General features: G+C 38.8%; 1 protein-coding gene across 1 annotated transcript in view; it reads right to left on the bottom strand.

Moving 5' to 3' along the window:
• The window catches only part of ZNF407 (zinc finger protein 407), a 440,591-nt gene that overhangs the window by 156,570 nt on the left and 263,082 nt on the right, over positions 1 to 20,939 (bottom strand). The window contains exons 6-7 of the mRNA XM_021686162.2: positions 20,589 to 20,672; positions 11,003 to 11,123 (exon numbers count right to left, since the gene is read on the bottom strand). Of these exons, the coding sequence (XP_021541837.1) occupies positions 11,003 to 11,123; positions 20,589 to 20,672 (205 nt within the window). The remainder of the gene's footprint in view (positions 1 to 11,002; positions 11,124 to 20,588; positions 20,673 to 20,939) is intronic.

The following is a 20,939-nucleotide window of genomic DNA, read 5'->3' on the forward strand; positions in this document are numbered from 1 at the left end:
GGAGTTATGTCACATGCATAATTACTTGGAATAAGTCAAGCAAAGGAAAGATAGGTAAAACAGATCGAGTGGGCTGTAAATCCTTGGGGGAGTCAGGTGTCATCACAATAAACGGCTGATGACGCCACGAGAGTAGCCTGTTAGATTTACTGGCCTGAGAAGAACCCGGAGACACTCACAAAAATTGCTTAGTTAAGTCATAGAAAAGATGTCACATTTTAAAAGACAGCATTTAGAAATGAGTGTTTGTTACATGACTACACTGGACTGTTGGCTGGTGCTAAGCAAATTCTGAATCACATGTAACAGGTAAAGTAATATAGGCTTTGTGGAAATTCTTTCTATAAAACAAATAAAATCCTAATATTGGGAGGTGTGGGGGGGGGCAGAATAAAAGCATTGCACAATCTCTATGTTCTTGATTCAAAAGTTTTAAGACAAAGGTGAAAGTGGGAGCTGTGCAGCCCCCCCAGAATGCGGAGACGTCGGCAGAGCAGAGCTTCTGAAGCTGCAGCTCTCCATCTCGAGAGCGCACTCCTACAGCGCGAACATGAGGTGCTGCTCTGCGTCCCGAGGGCTTCCACCGAGGCACACAGGACTGCCCAAAAAATGTCATCAGTGCCCACACGCTGCTCAGACCCCGAACCCTGAACCTTAGCTGCTCCATCCTGGCTATGAGCGGCAATGCAGCGTTCCACGGCCCTACTTCAGCTGGCGCTCTCACCCTGGCATGGAAGCACTTACAATTTAAAAAGCAATCTTGAGCACACAAACGAAAACAAATGCACAATGTGCACCCACCTATGCACCCTCCCAGCTTCTCCCAAGTGTCTGCCCAGAACAGCCCTCAAGACGGACCTGCCCTCAAGAGCAGCCAGCCTGCATTCTTACCATGTTCTCCCTTCTGGGCACCTACCTGGTGTCTGTTCCCAGCCCTTGACTAGAACTGGTCTTCCTGAGATAGTCAGTGACCTCTTGGTCACTGAGGCAGGGGACTACACTGCCCTTACTTACTGACGTCTGACACGGCTGAACACAGCTCCCCGGCTGCCCCAAGGTCCCGGCCCTTTCTGGGAAGCTACCTCTCAGTCTCTCTTACCCTTGCTATTTGCCCCCCTGCATGTCTCGTTTTCCACATTTTCCAAGGGAGATTTCACTCATGTCGATGCCGTCTAGGACTCATTATACATCCACTGCCATTTCCATGAGGACAGCACAAGGGTGTTTCAGGGCTCACACAGCCCGAACCTCACTCACTCTGCAGCAGGAACCTCCCTCCCCCAGCAGCAGAGACCTCGGGAATGGCGCCGCCCCTCCGCCTGTGGCCCTGGCCCTAGCCTGCATCTGTCCCCCTGCCCTTGAATGCACACATTCCAGCTCCCGACAGGCACGTGAGTCCGCCTGCCTCTCTGTCCTCGGCCAGACTGCCAGCTTAGGGCCGGGCACTCACGATGTTCCATGGGAACCTCCGCAACGGTCTATGCCACGACCTCCCAGCCCCTGCTCTGTCCCTCTCTGGCTCACCAAGTGCACTGCATCAGTGACCTCTGACAAGCAAAATGTGAGTCTGTCCCTTTCCTGCCTAAAATTCTCCATAGGCTCCCCACTGCCTTTGGGGTAAAACTCAAAACAGTCCGACGCAGACTTCTTGCTGCCCTGCACCTCCTCACCCATATGCCCTGCAGTCCGGGCTTGCTGAAGTGAGAAGGATGCTTACAGTCAAATGGAAAGTATAATTTGGGAGTAGAAAGCAGACAGAATCTTACTTGTAACTAAAATTAGAGCTAGCTTAAGTTTTTAGGGCAAAAAAAATTCTCAAAATTAAGCGTCAACCACTTTTTACCCCAAATAATACAATCCAAGGGATTGATTCAAGCACAAGCACTGAAAATTTACATTTTCTCTCAATGGGAAAATGATCATTTGTTTTATGACATTTCATATATTTGTTAAATGTTGTAACTTATGAAGAAACAAAACATACTGAGGAAAGAAAGGGCCAAGAACAGTTCACCAACATCTATTCAAATCTTAGAGTGCGAGATCTCCAAACAGTGTCCTAGGATGCAAAAGATACAAAATGAGGGACGAGGCTTGTTCAACAATATTCAGGTCGAAGTAATTAAGAGTAAGGAATTACACGTTAAGGGGCAAGAATAGGGGTTAATATTGGGTTTAAATTCCCTGTAGGGAAAAGCATCAAGTTACATATCATGTCGCAGAGTAAGAGATTCTGGTTTATTTCTACTGCAGCTCACCTGTAGCTGTGCAGTAAGAAGAGGATGCTATCGTGTCCTTACCAAAAAAAGAAAGAAAATAAGAAAAAAATCAGGAGTATGTCTTGTTCTAGAACTTCTCACAAACACAGTACTTCTCATAAACGGGAGAAAGCCAACAGTTTGGGCTACATCCCTGTAATTAAGAAGATGAAGACACCGTCTTGTTTGTAGAGTCCTTCCAAAGGTAAGGTCAGAACCCGCGCGTGCTACCCCAGGGCAGGCAGCGTCGCGCTCTACCGACGAGCGGGCATCTAACGTAGAGAAGACGCTCCTTCCTGGGCCGCCCACGAACTACTGCGTCAGCATTTTGTAAACGCTGCAAGTGCTTCTCTCTCTCAGTTTTTCACAGGCCCTAAAGTAGCAATACTTCAGAATCTGTGAAAACCAAATGTTATGTATAAGCACAACCTCCTCACGCTCACTGAACTAACGACACGTAGTCAGACTTTTACACACTCCATCGTCTGCCTGGTACTTTCCTCGGACACCCACGGCGGAGTCTGCGGAACTCCGTCCACTCCGGAAGGTGTGCCTGATGCTCCAGTGACCCTTGTCGGTCCCTCCCGGGGACCCCGGAGTTCTCCCTAAGCTGCTGCTGCGTGAGGCTCGGGTGCTGGGAGGTGTAGACAGTCACACGGCGGCTGTTCGTTGTGTGATAATAGCTCTAATGTCTGAGGAATAACTTATTATGCAAGAGACTATTGCCCAAAAAAATACTTTCTATTTTTTTCATCTCTAAGGCCTTTCTTTCTGCCACAATATACACAGATATATCTAACTACCACCCAGGGGACTGTCCATAGTAATTCCTTGTAGAAAGACCATCCCCAAAGATAGCTTTGGTCCTTTTATAATGACTGGATTTGGGATTTGGCAACAGCAGGTTAGATAAACATGTTTGTCTAGGTTCTACCTGAAGAGATAGCAGAGGGAATGTGTGGTCACTTTGTGTTCAAAATGGTTCTTCTAATTAATCTGTGATCTCAGTGCTTATTTCAGCCTCGTCGACAAACAAAACAACTTACTTGTATGATAAACAGAACGAATTAGCTCAGATTTTTTTTTTTCCCTTTTAAAGACATCGGAACAGATTTGTAATTTTTAATGCTATGGAATCTATTTGTTTAAAGGTCCACAGATTTTCTTTGACTAAAACGAGTTCTGTTAGATGAAAATTTACCCACTTTAACTAAAGACCTGACATAAAACACGTGCTGTATCAGCACAGAGCCCGTCGGGCCGAAATGAGAATTTAAAAAGCTTATGTGCTTGGGTGCTAGAGGGCAGGGAAGAAAAGTCTGAGTAGAACATGCAATGTACAAAAATAAGATTAGACATAAACAGTATAGAAAATACAAAACCTAATCAGAACTACAATTAGAACCACAGAGATTTTTAAAATATCACTAATAAAACGGTCAGAGGAAATGAGATACTTGTTCAGGCAGAATTTAGTTTCTGCTGAAAAAGATAAAAAACATTAGGCAAAAAAGAATACATTTACATACAGTACAACCTTCTTCATTCAATACAGAAAATCTGAAAAGGAGATACAATTAGGTCATTTTATTAGACAGCCCCTCGAAAAACCCCATCTAAACTTACCAGAAACAGCGACAACTCCATTAGGATCATCTTGACACATGCTAGGAGGCTCTTGCTAAGCAATATTGACGCTTGCCAATGACCAACCGTGGCTTCACAAACCAGCCACGCTACTGACATCTACCTGTGGTTAGCTGAACTGTGGGCAGGTAGCAAGCAGGAAGGGGCAGCTCCCCAGGAGAAGCTCCTGCAGCCCGCACAGGACCACGCAGGGCACAGTGGGAAGAAAGCTGTCATCACACTATGAGAAGTTTGTGAAGTAACTGGATTTTTAGGCTTTCAAACTAACCTTTCAGCCTAGTCCATTTGTGTTCTATTCCATTAACTGGATTAGCAGTTACAGTAGAGTAGAATCTAAAGAGACAACAGGCTTGAGGTAAATAAAATAATGAAAGAGTATTCACTGGTACTTTAAATGATAAAAATGTTTTGGGGGTTTTTCTAATGTTGGGTTTTTTGTTTGTTTGTTTTGGTGAGAACATTTAAGCCCTATTCTCTTAGCCACTTTCAATTACATAACAGTCTTACTGGCAACAGTCACCATGTTTTACATCAGATCCTCAGACTTTATTTATCTTGTAGCCAAAGTCTGTACGCTTTTGTTGTTGTTGTTTGTTTTGTTTTCCTTAAAGATTTTATTTATTAGAGAGAGAGAATGAGAGAGCACACACAAGCAGGGGGGAGCAGCAGGCAGAGAGAGAGAGAGAGAGAGAGAGAGAGAGAGAGAGAGAGAAAAGCAGACTTCCCGCTCAGCAGAGAGCTGGATGTAGGACTGAATCCCAGGACCCTGGGATCACGACCTGAGCCGAAGGCTCAGAACCACCCAGGTGCCCCAAAGTCTATACCTTTACCAGCCTCTCCCCACTTCTCTGGTGCCCACCACCCGCAACCCTTGGAAACCACTTTCAGGTGTTTCTATGGGTTTGTCCTTTTTTTTTTTTTTTTTTTAAGATTCCACATACAAGTGATATTCTGTATTAACCTTTCTCTGTCTAGCTTATTTCACTGACAAAAACAGTTTTGATTTAAAGTCTGTTCTGATATAACTAGGCTTTTGGCATCAATCAAATTGCTTTAAATACAAATTTTATCTAATATTAATACTACAGATTTTCATTTGATTACTTTTTATTACTCTACTTATAATAATGTCATTATTCTTTGAGAACTTCAAAATCACCCAAAATAAATGAATGCTACCTCTGATTTTTCTAATAAAGAAATGTGTGCTTTGGGCACCTGGGTGGCTCAGTCCAACTTAAGCAACTGCCTTCAGTTCAGGTCATGATCCCAGGGCTCTGGAATCGAGCCCCATGTCCAGCACTCTGCTCAGCGGGAAGCCTGCTTCTCCCTCTCCCTCTGCCTGGCGCTCCCCCCTGCTTGTGCTCTTTCTTTGATAAATAAAAAAATAAAATCTTAAGAAAAAAAAAAAAAGAAACGTGTGCTCTTCATTTGGTATGTACAGTTTCACTTCTCTCTTGTTATCCATGATGTCCGGCTACAGAGACTAACACCTCTATTTTTTTTTTTCTTCTTATCATCATTCAGGGCAAATCCAACTTTGCTCTAGCCACTGCTTCTTCCCAGTACAACCTGTGAACCTGCACAGGAAGCCAAAGGAAAATTGAGACTCTCCGAAGAGATCATCCTAAAGGAGAAAATTATCCCCTGTGGAGTTAGTCTCCCTAGCTCAGGATGCTGCTGGAACAAATGGAAGATAAGAACAATGAGACCCACTGTATACTGAATTCTTAATGCCACAATAACCAAGATAGTTTGTCTTATTATTTAATTATGCATAATAAACATAAAATGTTCATATAGCAAAATTACATACAAATGCATAATATTATCTAAGACCTGAAACAACTTTTCATAATTGAGACTCTTAAAATATATGTTTGAAAAATTAATTCAAACTTTAAGGGGAAATAAATAATTATTACAATTATAATCTTTTATCCTTGCATCGTAAAACAACCCCAAAAATGCTTCCAGCATCATGTAAAATGAAGACAGAATTCAATTAAAAGTATTTTTGACAAAAAACATCTTTTTCACAACTATTTTCTAAGACAGATAAAAACAGTTAGAGGGTCACATACTTCAAGTGGTTGTGACAAATGGCAAATTCTACCTACTCCAGTCACATGGGTGAAAACTTACCAAATTTATAAGAAATAAGAAAATATTCAGAGGAATAATAAGAGAGACATGAAGGAGTATCACAAAAAAAAAAAAAAAAAAAATTTCCAGTTGAGATATCACTTCTTCGGTTAAATGTTACATCAAATATTCTTAGCTTCCCTCTCACCCAGACAGGAAAGATAAATATTCTTGAGATCAAAACCTCATGTGTTAATGACTTCTATGGAATACGCTGGCCAAGAACTAAGTAAACCAACAAGTAGGGGGGGAAAAAATCAAAGTGTATTTCCTACAAGTTTAGCAAACAATGGAGTGAATTTTTCCTATGACGCAGGAATTGTAGATTTTATTCCACAGCTCTATGATACAGCATATTTCTATTGGGGTTATAATAGCAAGTAATTTAAAAATAAAAATAGTAAATAAAATGAAAAATGGAATAGTAAAAAAATTTTGTCGAAGACTGTGTGTAATACTGAAAGTACGAAGGCAGTTGTAGAGCTGAGGAAAACTCTAGCCAAAAGCAATTTTAGGGAACACGTACACTATTCCAACATCTGTAACAGGGACCCTGTACATAAGTGATCAAATTGCCAGAGTTTGACTTGAAATTTTAGTTTTCTTTAATTTGCTAAATGACATGTAAAGGTGCAACATACGATTTTTAATACTGCAGGTAGCATTCTTTTTTTTTTTTTTATGACCTATCAGGTTGACTGCTTAATATACATTTATTGTATTTTCCCCATAAATTGTAAATAAAAAAACGGAAGCCAATTAGAAGTGGATTTTTCACTTAAAAGAAAGCCCGAGTATAGCCATCTATTCCGTTGTGAGAGCCAGTCACTAGTGAAACAGGATACAGTTTGATATTAATAAATGCTATGGGGAAATAAGGATTTACATTTTTAGAAAGGGTACTTACTATAACGTTTTAAAGGTTTTCTATTTTGTAACATAGAAATGACAATATATAACAAAGGGAAATAAAAATATAGAAAAATGCTGGAATGTTTCCATTTTAATGTAGAAACAAATTAGGGCAGGACAGTGTGCTATGAATCTAAATTTATGCTTTGAAATTATAATGAATAGCAATTAATGGTAAAAAAGTTATGGAGTAATGATGGAATATACTGATTTGTAATGGATTAGACTTTTGGATATTTTAGACAGCAAAAGCTTAGGAAAGGGATACGTGTTTACATCCGAATAGGATGAGATGTCATTGCCTAAATTAATAATGCAAACTTGAAAAATAGCCCCAGGTTCAAAAGACCAATTATAAAATTCTTTTGTAAACAAATCTATATTCACATTTTTCATGAATAATTATAACTACAAGTATTTCTTCACTAATGTTCAATTTATAAAATGAAAAATATATTTTCAAGTGAAACTCAAGTAATACTTCAGTTTCTAATGATGGTAAACTTACCTGCAAATAAGTGTTAATAATGACAAACACAGGAATACTCTACAGGAATAATTTTTATGTATCTATATTAACAACAAATAATAATTGAAATGGGAAAAAAGTTATTCAAGTGTTTTAAGTAATAAAATATTATGGAAAAATATCAATAATTATGACAAATATAACCACATCACCTTCAGAAATATGTGATCATCTTATGAATATTTTTATTCTATGGAAATCGTACATACTCAAATCTATTCTGTGAAAAAGACTTTTCCTTGTTGTTGTAAAAGTAGACATGGTAGGCATTTTCTTATTACACTATGCAACCAAGACAATCGTTGTGAACTTCTCTGCCCCTTTTTAAATCTTTTGCTCATCAGCAAGAAAACAAAGGTATCTGTCATAAATTTCACATTTCGTTCGTAGTTCTAACATCACTATTCATATATTTGCAAGATTTTGTATTCCTAAGCAAGGTTAACTTGTCTTTGTTCACTAGTGAAGCAGACCTAACCACATGTATACAGACTGATAAAACTGTCATATGAACAGAAAGTGTTCAAACTATTAACCATCAATAATAATCAAATTTCCAGGAAGTTTTAAATGAAGATAAAACCAACCTTTTATCAAGAATTTCAAACATTTCAAAAGGAAATTTGATAAATATCATGAGATTTAAGTGTCCTGAGTATTAATTCACAGGACAGTGACAAGATTCTTAGAAAACACAATCTCCTTTTACCCACAGTGGCTGCCGGAGGTGTCGCGGGGATGGAACCCAGGGAGCTCAGATGCACTTCTAAATAGAAGTGATGCTATGTCATGGAGACAGGTAATACAACCTCAACCTCAGCAAAAGCATAATACGACTTCACACCAAGAAAACCTGAAATATTTTGAAATGTTTATGCATACAAAGACTAAGAGTCTACCAAAACACAGTACTTATCAGTGAGACAATATTCAAATCCCAACCTTTGTAGTAATACTATTAAAAGCCATAAATCATACTTTGAGGAATTTCTTTTACAAAAAATCTGGATGGATATGCACAAAGATTTAGGAATAAGCATTTCAAATGAAAATAGCTAAAAATGGCCCCAATGTCTAAAAACTTCATAAAATGACTACTGTTTACTAATCTTACTTGAAGCCATGCAAGTACCAAAATTACATTGTAGACGAGTGGTCTCCAAATGAGGCATTCGAAACTCTAAGGGATGTCAGTGATTATGTGACAAATGATTCTGGATTTAATGTATTTTTAACAACTTCATAAAATGGGGGGGAAAAACCATCAGGGCATGTATTATAAATAAATTTCAACACACTGCAGACCTTCAGGGCATCGAAACTCTTGCACCACCTCACTGAACACTACCCTGAGATCACAAGGTGAAATAACACCAAGGGACAAACTGAAAGGAGAGGAGACCCAGGGCTCCAGTGTCTCGGCCAGGCTGTGCTCTTCCTCTAACGTGAGCGGAGTCCTGTAAGGCTGCTACTCTAACCACCCATATTTTATGAGAGGTTAAGGATGTCAGTGCCCACTGGGTCAGCTCCTCCAGAGCCTGAGCTCACCTACACCCTCCTGCTAATCCCAGAGTGAGGACATGGGCCGGGCGCCGAGGCTAACCCAACAGCTACTCTGATCAGTAACTCTCCTGTTGGAAAATGTTTTGCTTGTCCAAACAGTATCATATAATTATTTCTTAATATTATAAGTAAATATTACAGATGTTAACTAAGAAATCCACTTACGAGCAGTGAAAACCACTTTTATCTATTTTATATAGGGATCTGGACATGATCCTGTTTGATATAATAGTTCCGCTACTTAACAGTTTGAAAACCATAGTTATATGAGATTAATGAAACAGAAAGGCAGTCACAATTTGTTAAGTATGAAAACTAAAATTTATAAGAAACAAAAAAAAATCCCCCAAAACACAACTCAAATCTAATGCATACAATATAGACTGAAAGGATATAATCCTGAGCTAAATGTGATAATTAAGGGAAATTTTTACAATTTTTCTAATTGCCTTCCTGCGTTTTACAGAGAAGGCAACTATACAACATGACCCCTCAATAAGGAAAAGAACATTCAAGTGTTTATTTTTTAAAGAACTCATATCAACACCTTAAAATGTGTATGTCTACCTCTAATTGGATCACCATTTTACCAAATTTCCAAGAAACACCAATCTAGTGCTAAGCAAAGACAGAACTCATAAAATGTTGAATGAATGAATAATTAATGAATGAAATATATCTGTAATATCTCTGTACTATTAAATGACCTTTAACATAAAACTTAATGCAATAATGAGGATAATAATAGAGATTATGGCAATATATTTACTGAATGCACAGGCTATATCCACAGGAATACAAAAATGTCTTTTTTAACGAAAGCTTCAGCCTTAAGGTATCTATCTATCTATCTATCTATATATGCTAACGTTTAACAAAAGCGGGCTATATTGAAAGAACCCCCCTCAATGTTTCTGTGTTGTCATGTGTAATGGGGTCCATGAGATTTTCAGCTCCAGGATGGAGAAGGCCCTCACACAGTGATTCAGCCTGCACCATGTAGCTGAGGAAGCTAAGACAGAGGTCATTTGGCTGCCTGCAAACTCTGTGGCATCTCACAAACCACCTAATGTGCTCTGAACTCACTCTCATGGACTCCAGGTATAGCGTGATCCAGCTGCAGTGTCCATTTCCCATTTTGTTTTTCACTCTGCACTCTCCACACAAACCTCATCATAGAGTAAAACAGGATTATTTACCAAACCTCATCATAGAGTAAAACAGGATTATTTACCATTGCCTGACCTAGGCTTTGCTGCGGCTGCAAGGTGAACTCTGCAGTGTGGGAGACATCACTTAGCCACCAAGGACCTCAGGGAGTGGGCTGAGCACATGTGATCTCAATCACACTGTCAGCCCAAAAATGCTACAGCACACCATTACCTCCTGCACCCATGGGTCGTTGAAATTAACTCATCTTTTAAGCCCTGGCTGAAATGCTATCTCCTCTAGGAGGACGTCCGTGTGGCTGGACTTGTTCCTTCCTACGGATGCTCCTGGCCTTTTTATTTCCTCACTGAAATCTGTATTATAATTATTTAGAGGTACTACAAAGTCACCTATTATGCTACAATATCCTTCAAGGCAGGAAACATTTCTTGTATTGTCTTCATTGCCTGAAAGTACTTCAACTCAGTACAGATGAGATGCCACATGCATGGAATAACTGATGAAATGGAATGGTCCCTTACTCTGGCAAAGAAATAAAATTACTTGAACTTCAGGTGTACAAAGGATTGCAAAACCCAAATGTTAAGACCATAAAAAATGGAAAAGAACTTTACAATTTTAAAAATAGTCACTAAAATTTGATGGTGAAATAAACTCTACCTAATAAGTGAATCCTGCTTTACACTGTGCTAATCCATGTTGATCAGAAAACTGATTCTTTCCTGTGAATCCACCACGGTGATCACCTGACTCTACCTGCTTGGTAATGAACCCTTACCTGTAGTCACACCAGGGGCATCTGTAGGGCTTCTCTCCCGTGTGCACCCGTTTGTGCCGAGTCAGATGGGACTGGGTTGTGGAGGCAAAGTTACACTCATCACATTTGAAAGGTTTTTCTCCTGCAAAATATAAAGCAATGCTGTACATGAATAATTATAAAAACTGGAATGAAGGGCTAAACCTGTTACTGACAATTAAAAAGAAACTTATTTCCATAAAAATTTAAGAATATAGTTCAATGGACTACTCACATTTAGGACACTTGAATATTCATTCCCAGAGTGATAAAGTTAGAAGATACCACTGATTTTAATTTCTGTATTTGAATGGAAGCAAGGTATATATTATGGAGCTCAAATGTAACTTACACAAACAGAAATCTAAATTACAGCCTGGTCTAGCACTGCATTTGGAGTCATTTAACAAACTATGTTACACTAGAGCTATTATAAAAACCTCCCTGAGGATAAAACCATGAAAAAGCATATAACAGAGATATTCTTTGAATATACAATATAAAATCTTGAAGTTAAATATGAAGAAAAAATAAAGCTATAATTTGATAGCAATTAGAAAACTCTTAGAGGTAAGGGAAAATTACAGTTCACTAAAGTTGAAAAAGAGGTCACCACAAAAAAAAAAGGCCTCAAAGAAACATGTGCAATACTATTTCATAGCATTCCTCTGTGTAGATCTAAGCAATCTATCCACATATGCATTTTACCCATCAGTTGGTTCAAGGCTTGCACACCACTCATAGATACTTTCTCTGCATTAACCACTCCCCCTGCACACACACACATTCAAAGAAATCATCAAATCTTACTTTTTAATTGTATTAGCCACACTGGCTGGTAAGCCCTTGAAATATGGCTATTTAATTTCAATCAATATAAATTTTAAATTTAAAAAACTGATAAGGGATTTACCTACAGAAAAAATGTTTAAGTCTGTATAGAATAGCTTGGGAATGTGAATCTACTTTTTGAGGCATAAATTTTATCAAATCTAAATATAAATCACAGATTTGATATAAAAATTTAGCCTCTGAATTGAGATGTGCTGAAAGTGTAAAATGCACTCCAAAATTCAAAATCCTAGAACAAAAAAAAATAAAATATCACTAATAATGTTATATTGATTTCATGTTGGAATGATAATAATTTGATATATTTGGTTAACTATTTTTTTTTTTAGTTTCAAGCTTTTATTTAAATTCCAGTTAATTAACATAATGTGAATATTAGTTTTAGGAGTAGAATTTAGTGATTCATCACTTACGTACAACACCCAGCGCTCATCATAACAAGTGCACTCCTTAATTCCCATCACCTATTTCCCCCAACCCCAATCCTGCAACTTGTCCTCCAGGAACCTTCAATTTGTTCTCTCTCTATAGGAGTCTGTTTTATAAGGTTTGCCTCTCTCTTTTCTTCCCCCTATGTTCATCTCTTTTGCTTCTTAAATTCCACCTATAAGTAAAATCATATGGTATTTGTCTTTCTCTGACTGACTTATTTCTCTTAGCACAATACACTCTAGCTCTATCCACGCTGTCGCAAATGGCAAGATTTCATCCATTTTGATGGCTGAAAAATATTCCTATATACACCACATCTTCTTTATCCATTCATCAGTTGATGGCTTTTTCCATAATTTGGCTATTGTTGATAATGCTGCTATAAACATTGGGGTACATGTGCCCCTCTGAATCAGCATTTTTGTACCCTTTGGGTAAACACCTAATAGTACAACTGCTAAATCACAGGGGAGTTCTATTTTTAATTTCTGAGGAACCTCCATACTGTTTTCCAGAGTGGCTGCACCAGTTTGCATTCCCAACAACAGGACAGGGTGAGACGGTTCCCTTTCTCTGGATCCCAGCCAAGATCTGCTGTTTCCTGGGTTGTTAAGTTTAGCCATTCTGATACGTGTGAGGTGGTATCTCATTATAGTTCTGATTTGTATTTCCTTGATGATGAATGATGTTGAGCATGTTTTCACGTGTCTATTAGCCATCTGGATGTCTTCTCTGGAAAAATGTCTATTCATGTCTTCTGAATTTATATGGAACCACTAAAGACCCCGAATAGCCAAAGCCGTCTTGAAAAAGAAAAGCAAAGCTGGAGGCATCACAATTCTAGACTTCAAGTTATATTACAAAGCTGTAGTGATCAAGACACTATAGTACTGGCACAAAGACACATAGATCAATGGAACAGAATACAAAGTCTAGAAATGGACCCACAACTATATGGTTGACTAATCTTCGACAAAGCAGGAAAGAATATCCAATGGAAAAAAGACAGTCTCTTCAACAAATGGTGCTGGGAAAACTGGACAGCTCCATGCAAACGAATGAAACTGGACCACTTTCTTATACTATAAAAATAAATTCAAAATGGATGAAAGACTTAAATGTGAGACAGGAAACCATCAAAATCTTAGAGAAGAACACAAGCAATAACCTCTTTAACACTGGCCATAGCAACTCCTTAACTAAATACGTCTCTGGAGGAAAGGGAAACAAAAGCAAAAATAAATTATTTGGGACTTCCATCAAGATAAAATGTTTCTGCATGGTGATGGAAACAATCAACAAAACTAAAAGGCAACCTTTGGAATGGGGGAAGATATCTGCAAATGATATATCTGATAGGGGGTTAGTATCCAAGATACATAAATTGTAAAACTCAACACCCAAAAAATAAACAATCCACGTAAAAAATAGGCAGAAGACATGAATAGACATTTAGTTAACTATTTAAAAAAGCAATTCACCTGTTACTTTTTTGTTTTTTAATATGGTTGCCAGGAAACTTAAAATGACAGGTGTAGCTCACATGACATTTCTGTTGGACAGCAATGAACTAGAGAAAATATCACAACCACCTCCTCCCCAAAATGATTTGTAATATATAATAATACTCTTCTCAGCAAACATTCTTTATGAGAAATTTTACATATAGATTAATTTTATGTATGTTCAATAATTCCACTTGCCACTTCTTAATTCTGGTGTTTTTTGAATAGTTTTATAAGTATACTGACTTATGTAGAAAACAAAGGAAGAACTACCTTGGTATAAAATTACCCTACATCAATTCCACTAGCAACAAAACTACATCTGTCCTGAAAACCAGAATGTTTAAAATCTTGTCCCCCTTTCTTTCTAAGCCTATTAATATGGCAGTTAGCTGAATGCATCCACATCTCATTTGATGGTGTTCTACCTGTTACTGCAGCCCAGGGTGGGGTGGGGGGGCAGTAAGAAGAAGCCAGATGGACTTCAATCCCAATCCAGGTTTTGCCATATTTCACTCCCTACCTGTAACCCCCCTGGACAAGATCAGAAGCGTAAAACCACCGAACAAGCAGGACAGTTATGAGGATTCGAGAAGACAAAGCATGTGTAAGGTACTTCTCACGGGGTCCCATGCCTCACTGCATTTGTCGCCCATATGCCCGGAGCAGCTGAGCGCAGTTATGTGCACAGTGCCCTCTCACAGAGACGAAAGAAGGAGCACACACCCCAGTGCTTCTCATCAAGCTCTCCGAACAAGGAAAAAGGCAAACCTTTTTATATACAAAACAATTACGTGGTTTCACATAGTGAATTTAACATAGAGATACCATTTAATAGATCCTACAAGGAAATATTTGATTAATTTTTGTAAAAAGAAGAACATATACAAAGCAGAGTAAAATCTTGGGAGTTGGGAGGCATTTTTGTACCTTTCATCAATTTGTTCTCAAGATACATCCCATCTATAACACCCCAATCAAGTGGTCACTCAGGGTCAGCCTGAATAACTCTTGGTTCTTGGTCTCTAAACTGCTGGTCAAGTCACTTACATTGGTATAGACAACTCAACTACACTGAACTGACTTATACAAAAACTCACTTTCATGATGATGGCAGGTTTTGCTTTTGTTTGAGAGACAGTTGATGATATTCATCTTGCATAAGGCTGAAGAAAATGGCTCTATGTCTTCAAATTTGGTACAGAAATATGCTATATCATAAAAACAAACATCCACACGGAAGCATATCTGAAAACTTCTACATTTCATTATAAGAACTGGACTGCAGACTATTTTAACTACACACCAATGTCACAGAGCAGTTCACATGGACAGCAGAAACACAAAGTGATGCACTCATCTGGATAAAACTACACGCATTATTAATTGTTTCACTAACTTGACGTATCTAGACTGACCATACAAGGCAGACTGAAACCACCACAATCAAGACAATGAACACAGCCACCACCCCAGAGGTTCTTTATACCCCTTTCTCTCTCTGGCTCATCCCATCCTCAAACGAACTCTAATCTGCTTACTATCAATATATATTAGTTAGCATTTTCTAGAGATTTATATACACGGAAACATACAGTACGTATTCTCTTTTGTCTGACCTCGTCTCAGCATTATTTTGTGACTCACTCATGTTGCTCCAGGTGTAAATATTTGTTTTTTATTTTAGCTGAGGAGTAGAGTAGCGCTCCATGATATGAACGTACCACAGTTTTGTTTATCCATTCATCCAACAAAGGACATTTGAATTGTTTGCATTTAGGGGTGTTACAAACAAAGCTGCTATAAATCGTCATGTGCAAGTCTATGCATGGATATGTATCTCTTTTTCTCTTGGGTAAACATCTAGGAGTGGGTTGGCTGGGTCATTTAGTAGGTACATACTAATTTTGTAAGAAACTGCCAAACTGTTTTACAAAGTGGTCTGACCATTTTATATTCCTACCAGCGGTGTAGGAAAGTTTCCACTGCTCCAAATCATCACCAGTACTTGGTATGGTCAGTGCTTTCAATTTGCATTTTTCTATTGATGTTGAGAATCATTTCATGTGCTTATCTGCCATTCATTTATATTCTTTGGTGACATGTCTGTTCAAATCATTCAACCCCTTTTTAATTGGTTAGTTGTTTTCTTATACTTATGTTTTGAGACTTCTTTATATATTACAAATAAAAATGCTCAATAAGATTTGTGATTTATACGTATTTTTCCCCACTCTTTGGTTTGTCTTTGCATTCATTCTCTTGTCTTTCATAGAGGAGTACCTAATTAATGTATAAAATTTTTAATTTGTCAGTTTATAATTGCTCAAGCTATGGGTTTTTTTTTTTTAATTACAAATCAGGCTTTTGATGCAGTACCTAAGAAATCTTTGATAATCTATGGTCACAAAAATTTTTCTCCTAAATTTCCTTCTAGAATTTATACAGTTTTAAGTTTTACATTCAGATTAAGAACAGTTTCGAGTTAATGTTATACATGGTATGACATATAGAGCAAAGTTCATTTTTACTGCATACAGATATCCAATTGTTCAAGCATTATACATTAAAAAGACTGCACTGCCTTTGTTCCTTTGTCAAAAATCCACTGACCATATAGATGTAGGTCTGTTCTGTAATCTCTGTTCCATTCCACTCATAGATTTATCTTCCTTGATGCCAATACCAGAGTGACTTGATTACTGTAGCTTTATAGTAAGTCATGAAGTCAGGTTTGTTCATTGTCCTCAAAGTTGACTATTTCAGATCGTTGCATTTCCACTTGTAGTATATGTGCTGCCAAAGCGAGCACTGGATCATTGCATTTCCATATAAATTTTAAAATCAGCTTGCCAATTTTTTAACAAGAAGAAGCTTGGTGGGATCTGAGTCTTTTGAGTCCATGAACATGGTATATCATCCTATTTAGGTCCTTTAATTTCTCTTGGCAGTTTTTTGCAGTTTCCAATGTAGGGGTTTTGCACATCCTTTGTTAGATTACCTCTAAATATTGTACCTTGGTCACAAACAACTGAAAAATATAAGCATGGATCTATTCTGTTCCATTGAGTATCTGTGTATCTTTATGCCAATACAATATGGTCATGACTATTGTAGCTATATAATAAGAGGTCAAGTTAGGTAGTATAAATCTTCCACTTTAACATAATGAATCTAAGTGGTCAAACAATTTAAAGATTTTTTTTTTTCATTAGCAAATAGACAACTACATCCTGATGTCTCCTTATTCCATTCAAACTAATGTCTGAAAATATGTGCTAACTTGTTTATTCAAATAGCCTTGGGGTAGGCATCTTTATCCATTTTTCATGGATTTGGCAGTTATCTGGAGAGGATAAAGGGTGACATGATGGACTGATTGTCTGAGTTAGCACTGTAAATGAAAGGTCATTTAAGCTCTTCAAAGTTAATTTTCTTGGTTTGGAGGTTTAACATAAGCACTTAAAAAAAAGGTTAACATAGCTTATTTCATCTAAATTTTTATGACATTTTTATGTGACACAATCGAAACTTAGAAACAACACTTTTAAAGAATAATGTCATTTATATTCTCTATAATTCTAATAATTTGAAGTTCATATTAAGCTAGCATTACATTACAATGAGCTATAATTTCAGACTTGACAACACTGTAGATTACACTGCATAACACTAAGAAATTTTGAGTTATATATGGGTTGACAGAGAAGAAAATATCATGCTACCAAAATATGCTACATAAAATCCTACTCTATAACCACTAAGTAAAGGAAGGCTCAAGCGTGTCTAGGCTCCTGGAAGGGGAAGAACCCCATGTCAATTTATACAAACTACAGTTTAATCGAATCTGTACATGATTAATTTGTAATTTATTAGTTTTGGTACATGCCTGATGCTACTGTTCAAATATGTTAATTGGTATTTTTTTTTTCATCCACAAATGATAATTTCTTCAGGTAATTTCAGGAGATTTCTTCAAGTAATTTCTTCAGAGAACTATACTTCAGAAACACAAAAGTAGTTTTTTTTGTTTGTTAGTCTCAATATATAGCCAAAGAAATAAACTCACTTTCTAGGTTGTAAAATTTGAAAAAAAAAAAAATCTACAAATTATAAATAAGAATTCCAGTTTGCTAATGCCTGAAATGAGATAGGTACTGTATAAAGAGGTGCATACACTTGTTAACGACTGATCAAAATGATTTAGTGCGCTGGGAACAGTCCTTCTGAATCCTTTGTCATTCTAAAGCCAGAAAGATGAGTAAATCTATGAGTAAGGCATTAACTACTCCTGATGAGTGCTACCTCTAAGTCAATAGCGCTGTGTACACCCTACTCAAAAAAGCAAAAACAAAGGTGAATTTCCTTTCCTCCTGAATTTCCCCTTATGTGACATAACAGTGCATATTAAATCATGTTGTTCTTCATACTCTCCTTTACGAACAACAACCTTGGCCAAAGTAACCATTAAGGAATGTTCTGCATCTTAGGTAGCTGTGACAGAAAAGTAAAAGAAAGTCGGAGGGGGTAGACCAGAATGGCTATGGATACACAGCAGTGCCCTTTGTGTGTCAACAATCTGTCAAAAGGGCTGCACACTTCTCATGGAACCTCACACTTCGCATTCCTTTGGGCAGGCTGGTGCTTATTAAGCGGGCCAAGACTCTTCAACTACACGTGAGGATTTGCTCCTGTGCCCTTGAATCAAGGGTCTCTGACAGGTGATAAAAGTAAATCTTGGAATGGAAGATGTTTTGTGTCAGCCCCCTAGACAGTCTGTATTGCAGTAGGGAATTATTTACGCCATTTGGAACACTTTTGATACCTATCCCTTTCCAAGCTGATTGTAATTTGCGTGGGCACTCCGGTAAAAAGGTAAACCATGTCAAAGAGGAATACATCAGAGAAATATAGATTTCAGTGCACCATACAATTCTGGCCTTTGAAAAAAACAAGCTGTATGATGCTTAAATATTACAAATCCAGCATAAAAGCCAAGGGCCTAGACTGAGTTGTACTAAGCTGTTTGGTTGAAGCAAACAGTCTTCAGAACTGACTTTGGTATTAAAGAATCATGTTTGATTTGTGCCACAGAGGGAGATAAATGCCACAAAGACAGATGCCTCTGTCTGTGAGACATTGTCCTATATGGTATAAAGTTAATAGCAAAGTAATAAGGAGCCTCTGGACCTGACATAAAATATAAAGTTGTGCCTGCCCGACACAGGCTTCATGATCGATCACCTGTAAGCGCCTGGGATCCTAGCACGACTGTCCTCACCGCAGGGGGAGAGGGAGCTCTGGCACCATGGCAGAGGGGGCACACGGGAGGCTCTGCCGGTCCCCAGGCTGCAGCTGGGAGTGACCTGGCGAGCAACAAGGGTCGCAAGAGTAACATTCGGGCACCAATACACTGAATACATCAAGAGCAAAGCACCCCACGTGAGCACGCTTTACACCCCCCACAACACACACACACTCCAACTTCTCCAAGACGGCTGCCGAGGAGGGCTGCCATCCGCTGGCCTCTCCTGCCATCCCTGACCCCGACTCCCGACGGTGCTGGATTAACGGGCTGTGGCCACAGGTTGCTACTATAAACTGAAAGTGGACTTCCACGTTTACAGAATTAAGTGTATGTTTCCAACATCAAGTTAAACACTGGAAATTTCACTTCATTTGATAATAACTCTTACCCGGTATGGAGACCTGAATCCTATACACGCACGATCTGAAAGAAGTAGCTGGCATTAGTTTTTATTAATCTTACAAATACCACGATGGGCACTAGACCTACCTATGGCTAGCTGTTAAATATATCATATCAAGGTTCAAAATGTCCCACAAACAACACGTATCTTCATTTCATGCCACTCTGAGTGTGACCGCCAAACACCCCACTGTCATGGTCCCCAAGGAAAAGCCCAACATTCAGTGACAGACTGTGTTACCACATGATTTATCATCTAAACTAGGTCACTTTTGATAATAAAACAGTTCTGTTAATAATCAGAAGGGGCAATGCCATTAACAGCACTGTCCCCGGCACATATAATTTACAACTATTAACATAATTACTTATAAGACCGGGTGGGTGATCGATTTTAATGAATATTTAAAACTTTTCATTCTTAACTGTTCCTAACCGAGGCACCTATTTGATTTTGTTGCACCATAAAGAACGCGAATCATGAACACGAATCCTCTTCCACATCGCTGTCTACTCAAGTAAGCTCTCCATTCTTAAGAGCAAGAAGAACAGAAACAGCAAGAACCTAAAACCGCACCTACTGTTCCCAACTCACAGAGGGACTGCCCCTAGAGGGTCAGGTGGTTAGGTGGGCCAAGAAGTAGCTGGAAAGGGCGGGGAGGGGGGCTGTGGAGAAGCCGGTTGCCAGCCAAGGAGGCAGGGGTGAGCACGAAAGTAGGTGGGAGACGCTGAGGGGAGAGGGCGCATCGGAGAGCCAGCTGGGCCCCCAGCCTCACCCACCATGTCCGTGGCACAGTCTCATGGGCCGAGAGGGAGGCAGGTGTGTCTGCAAGTGGCGGCAAGCTCTTTCCCCTCCTATATAACACGGATTTACACAGGCCACCCGATCCCCGAACCATGCAGTAGGCCGACTTTTTAAACATCTAAAAAGAGGTGAATCCAAGTCTTAGGTTATTCAAAGAGAATTCTTAGCAGACCCTCAGGCACAGGGATCGTACAACGACGACAAGACATGGCACCGCGGGCTGAGAGTGGACGCCGGGCAGGGGCGGGCGGCGGCCGTACTGACCTGTGTGCTGGCGGCGGTGCTTGGTGAGGGCGTGCCGCGTCCCGCCGGCAAAGCCGCAGAGGTCGCACAGAAACGACTTCTCGCCTGTTGCAACAATAAACAGATGAGGGACTGCGGAGGTCACAGATCATTAAAACATATCTATCAAGGCTTTCAGGGTTACTAATTCCTCCAATCAAATGTTTCCATGTAAATATGTCAAATGGGAATGAAATTACCACTGCGGTTTATTGACTGTGATAAAATCTGAAAAGCACCACTGAACATAATTACATACTTGTCAGACCCATAAAAATTAGCTTTATTATCAATGGAATGGTTTTGTACAACTTCATTTCTGGTAGATGTCTT

The sequence above is a fragment of the Neomonachus schauinslandi genome, chromosome 14, assembly GCF_002201575.2.
Source record: "Neomonachus schauinslandi chromosome 14, ASM220157v2, whole genome shotgun sequence".
In the NCBI taxonomy this organism is placed as follows: Eukaryota; Metazoa; Chordata; class Mammalia; order Carnivora; family Phocidae; genus Neomonachus; species Neomonachus schauinslandi.